Below are 5,311 nucleotides of genomic sequence, written 5' to 3'. Positions count from 1 at the left end.
AAAGCTTCTGTACTTCCTTTGCCCCTATACGAGTGTGGGCATCATCAAAAGCAAACTTTACACAGCAATAAATTTTTTATTCAAATAAGCTTGTCAGCACCAATTATCTGAACCACAGCTGCCAAATACCAAGAAGCAATTTCAAGAACTCATGGAAGACACAAAGGCCCTTGTTCTGCTCTAGGAAATACTCAGACTGGGATGTGATGCTGAGATCCTGTGGAAGGACAGAGCAGGACTGGCTGCATTCAGCCCTCTATCAGCACATCACAACAAAGGACACACCCCTGCTCTGTGCTTTTAGACCACAAATCCAAGAAGCTGCAGCCTTTTCTTCCTTACATACACTCTTATTTGCTAAATGTAGCAACACATAACAAACCAAGTATTTTTCACGACCAAAAGTTCTTCAGAAACACTATTTTAACATGTGGGATAACACTAGTGATATGCCATATATATATTTGTGTGTATACAAAATCATTTTGGTTTTTTTTTTCCTAAGAAACATGTATTACAGCATAATCACGGGAAGGATCGCCCTGGAAGCCTTCACAAGCTGAAGAGCTCCAGCAACATGGACATGACATAGCTGACACTCCAAACACAGCTCAGTGTTACAAGTGGGGAACAAAGATTCCAGAAGAAACTCTCAGCGCATCAAATCAAACCACTACACAGCATACTTTGTTGGGGTTTTTTTTCTGTAATATTTTATTTATATAGAAATACTTAAAAAAACATGAAGTAGCACCATTACTTAAGTTTTACTTTTATTATGTAGAACTTTAAATGTCAGAAAAATAAAACTCTTGATACAATTTCAAATCTTGTCTCAGCAAATATAATATTAGTATTTGACCATGAGGTTAAAGGCCCTTTATCATAAAATAAAATATACTTTGTTTTTAAACTTTGCTCAGTAAAGTACATTTAAGCTCAAGTAACGTCACCTACATATACATAAACAAGTGGTAAACAAATGTATTAAAATAGAAATACTAAAACTATAGTGGTGCAACAGAATTTTTGTAATTTCCACTGAATTCTATTTATACAAATGTTAGAAAGCTTCAACAGTTCCTTTTGACATATGTTTATACATTTCCATTTTTGTAATAATATAGAATAAAATATGCTTTATATCACTGAATAGAAAATATGCTGGGTGAAGCAGATTTAAAAGATTTTTTCTGAACCTATAAAATCTCCATCCCAACAGAATACTGTTCAAAGCATTACACATTTTATGGTTTGTAATTCCGTTCACAATTGTGTGATATTAAAATAATACAGTGTTCTTTGCCATAAGGCCATACTAAAATAAAAAAGATTTAACCCAGCTACAAAAAAGTTCACTGAACTTAAATTAAAATACTTGTAAACATCTTTGCAATATGAAATATAATTTTTCAAGTCAAAAAAGAATAAAATACTTCAATCTGTATTAATGCAATTTATCTTTAAAACCTTTAAACGTTTTAATATATATAAGAGATATGTTACAGTTTGTTTCCTTTTTTTTTTTCCTTTTTTTTTTTTTTTAAACTTTGATAAAGCTGCAGTATCATGGTTTTCACAGGAACTTCTTGCCCTTTCAAGAACATTCAGAAAAGTATCCACCCATAGATTTAATTATTTTGTAATACGCATCCTAGCAACTACCAGCACGTTTTACTAAGAGTCCACACACCATTGTCATCATCATAAGCATCTCCTACTTTCTTTTTTTTTTCAACTGTTTTTGTTCTTTTTTTTTTTTAAAAAAAGAGAAGTTTTGGAAGCTTCGTATTAAAGTACAGTGTAAAAACTAGCCTAGCACTAGAATGGAGTCGCCCGTTATTATGTATAGCATGCACCGCCCAGCACCCAGCCGGCCGCCGGGCTCAGGAGAAGATGCGGATGGCCTGGGTGACAGCACTGTGGCACACGGGGCACTGCGGCTCCGTCTTCTCGCAGATGCGGTTGGCGCACTCCATGCAGAAGAGGTTGTGGCCGCAGGGCACCAGCGCCGCGATCACCTCGCTCTCGAAGCACACCGAGCAATCGCGGCTGCCCTTCCGCCGCACGCCCGACGACGAGCAGGACGAGCTGGACGACGAGCTGGACGAGGAAGAGGAGGAGGCCGACGAATCGGAGGGCAGACCCGGCAGATGGCCGCCCAGCCCGTTGGCATACAGCGGGTAGGAGGCGGCCAGCAGCCGCCCGCCCGGGTCGCTGCGCACCCGGCGTGCCAGCGGGTGCTCAGGCCCCGCCGCCGCCGCCGCGCTGCCGTGCAGGGGCGGGGAGAGCCGTGCCGGGGGCGGAGCGCTGCCGCCCCGCCTCGGGCCACTCACCAGCAGCGCCAGGTTGGCATTGGCGGGCGCAGCGCCCGGGAAGGCGGCAGCGGCGGGCGAGGGCGCGGGCGAGGGCGGTGCGGCTGCAGGGCCGCGCTCGAACTGCGGCCAGAGGAGGGCAGCCCCGGGTGGCGGGGCGGGTGCCAGGTCGAAGCCAGGTGGCGAGTCGAAGGGCAGCTCGGAGCAGCAGTCCGGGGAGGAAAGCACATCGCCACCACCTCCGCCGTAGACGTAGCCATTGGCGCTGTTGTTGTTGTTGTTGCCGTTGTGGGTGAAGCTGAGTGCGGGGCTCGGGGGGCTGTAGTCGGCCAGGCGGGCCCCGCCGCCCCCCGTGCCACCCCCGAAGTAGGAGTCGGTGGAAGCGCTGCCCAGTGAGCTGGAGCTGTCGTTGCGGTAGTTGCAGAAGGGCTTGCGGCCCGGGGTGGGCGTGATGCTGGGTGGCGTGGGCTTGCTCCACAGGCTGCCCGTGCCGTTCAGCTCGAAGCCAACATCCGTGCCGTTGGCGTGGAAGTCGTTCTCGTCCGTCAGCTCGATGATGCCGCCGGTTCGCATGGCGATGTGCGCCTCAATCTCCTCCCGTGCCCGATCTACATTCTCGGGCATGCCCGTCACCTCGAAAACCGGCTCCTTGTCCCGGCTGGGCGTCACAATGTAGGTGTGCGTCTGTTGCTGGATGCGCTTGATCGTGGCCCCCTTGGGCCCCACGACCAAGCCCACCACGCGATAAGGCACCCGCACCTGGATGGTGGTTTGGCCGGGCAGGTTGGGGGGGCCGGGGACGGTGCCATTCAGGGCCGTGTTCTTGTTCCGCGAGGCTCGGATCATGGAGAAATGCTCGGCCGCAGAGATGATCTCCCTGCGGGCCATGGCCACATCTTCCTTTCTGCCAGTCACAACAAAGAGCGGCTCCTCCCCGCGCACCGGGGTCTTGATGTAGGTGTTGGTCTTCGCCCGCAGAGCTTTGATTTTACAACCTGGGAACGAGATGCGGGAGACGGAAGGCGAAGGGGAGGGGAAGGAAAAAGCGTGGGGGAGAACCGGTTACAACCCATTCTTTGGGTGCAGCTGGGGTGGGTGGGGGGGGGGAAAACACACCCACCCGCAGCGCGCTGCCCCTGCCCGGGGCGATGCTGGCACCGCGTCCGGGAGCGATGTGCAACGCGACGGCAGCCACAGCCCTGGCATGCACCCAGCGGCACCGCGGGCGGCAGCGGCACAGCTGTGGGCACTGCCCAGGAGCTGCCAGCGCGCAGCCCCGAGAGCGGCGGCAACAAAGGGCAGCGTGCAGGGAGGCGGCACGGCAGGAAAGATGAAATGCGGTGCGATGCAATGCAATGCGATGCAATGCGAGCAGCCCGCAGAAAGCTGCTGCTCAGCCCGCATTCCTGCTAAGCGCCTTCCTTTCGGAAAATAAAATAAAATAAAATAAAATCGGTTCTGGGGATGGTGAGGAGCAGCGGCTGCACCGAGCGAGCCACGCTCCCCTATGCGGATGCTTTATTGCAATCCCATTGTTCCACTTCCCAGCTCCATTCCTCTTCCTTAAAAATAACCCACGGTTTCCAACTTCGGGGGACGAAACCCGCGCCGGCGCTCCCTTTTGTCCTCGTTCCCTTTAGCAAACCCAACTTTTGCAGCCAATTCTGCGTTCTCCCCCCATCTATCCTCTCCCGGCGCATCCCGGCGCCCGGCCGCGCTCTTTGTCCGCCGCTCACCCACCTTGCCTGCCCACGATCTCCGCGACGTGCTCCGAGCTGGGCACCGGCACGCACTCCGTCATGTTCACGCTCTTTTTCCGAGGCTCGCTGTCGTAAATGGAGCCCGCCTCGTCGTTGTCCAGCCCCAGCAGGGAGAGCTGGTCCAGGGCGATCTGCAGGGCTCGCTGGTCATCCAGGGTCTCTCCCCCTCCGCCTCCTCCTCCTCCGCCGCCGCCGCCGCTGCCGTTCCGCTCCATGTCTGCGAAGAGCGAGCTGGGCATGGTCCGCGCCGCGCTGCAGCCGCCGCCTGCGCCGGGCTGGGGCGCGGGGCTCCGACACAAAGGCAGCCCGAGGCCAGCGGGAGCGCGGGGCGGGGGGCGGGCGGCTGCCGCAGCCGGCGGGCGGTCGCCTTTCGCTGGGATATTTTGTATCTTTCTTTTTTGTTGTTGTTGTTTTTCCTCCTCTCTCCGTGCAATCCGGTTTATAAGATGGTTTCGGGACCCCCCCCCACCGCACGGCTCCCCCCTCGAGGCTTTTTTTCTTTTTTTTTTTCTTTTTTTCTTTTTCCCCCTTTTTCTTTTTTTTTTTTCTTTTTTTTTTTTTGGCTGGGGGTGGGGTGGGGGGGCGGGCAGCGGATAGCGAGAGGAGCTCCGATCGCTTCCCCCCCTCGAGTTCCTCGCCGGCCACAATGCCAGGCGATGGCAGCGTTTCTTTAAGGAGCCCCTCCCAGGCTCCACTCCACTCACTCAGCGTTTTTTCCTCCTTCTCCCCTCCTCTGTCTGAGGCACCGCAGCAGCCAGACGGCCCCGGAGAGGCGGAGGCAGCGGGCGGAGGGCGGGGGCGCGCCGGGCGCCGGCCGCTGTCAGCCCCGCGCCGCCGCCGCCGCCATCGCCGCGCGCTCCCATTGGCCGCGGGCTGCGCGGGGGGGAGGGAGCGCGGGGAGGGGCGGTGCCGGGCCCGCGCCGCTCTTTGTTGTCGGGCGCGGAACAATGCCGGGCCGCGGCCCGCCCCGCAGCCGGCAGGCAGGCGGGCAGGGCTGCCCCGGCAGCGCGCTGATCGGGGCCGGTTTATTCCGTCCTCCCCGCCATCCCCCCCACCCACCCTTTTTTTTTTTTTTTTTTTTTGCGACCGAGGGGGTGTGTCGATGCGCAGCGCTTTGTCTCCACGTTGAGGAGCGCTGCCCGAACGGCCGCTCGGGAAGGAGGCAGCGCCCCGGCCCAACCGCCGCTACTGCGCGGCCCTACAGCGCATGCGCGCCCCTCCCCCCCCCGCCATGCG

The 5,311-nt window shown here is 55.0% G+C and overlaps 1 protein-coding gene across 1 annotated transcript; it reads right to left on the bottom strand.

Annotated features, from left to right (window-relative positions):
• Positions 1-1,741: 1,741 nt before the first annotated feature.
• On the bottom strand, positions 1,742-4,855 carry MEX3B (mex-3 RNA binding family member B). The gene is made up of 2 exons (XM_065733956.1): positions 4,056-4,855; positions 1,742-3,310 (listed from the first exon to the last, which is right to left on the bottom strand). The coding sequence occupies exons 1-2, from the start codon at positions 4,312-4,314 to the stop codon at positions 1,887-1,889; spliced, it is 1,683 nt and encodes a 560-aa protein (XP_065590028.1). The 5' UTR covers positions 4,315-4,855; the 3' UTR covers positions 1,742-1,886.
• Positions 4,856-5,311: the final 456 nt, after the last annotated feature.

This window comes from Cyrtonyx montezumae, unplaced genomic scaffold (assembly GCF_038088225.1).
Source record: "Cyrtonyx montezumae isolate F1298 unplaced genomic scaffold, pur_monq_1.0 scaffold_17, whole genome shotgun sequence".
Classification (NCBI taxonomy): domain Eukaryota; kingdom Metazoa; phylum Chordata; class Aves; order Galliformes; family Odontophoridae; genus Cyrtonyx; species Cyrtonyx montezumae.
This window is presented reverse-complemented; position numbering and strand designations above follow the sequence as displayed.

Bases quoted from the DNA above. Each gene is read 5' to 3' on its own strand.
- MEX3B (XM_065733956.1), bottom strand. From the start codon at position 4,314: ATGCCCAGCTCGCTCTTCGCAGACATGGAGCGGAACGGCAGCGGCGGC. The intron at 3,311-4,055 runs GTGGGTGAGCGG...TCTCGTTCCCAG, and splicing joins GGAGATCGTGGGCAGGCAAG to GTTGTAAAATCAAAGCTCTG.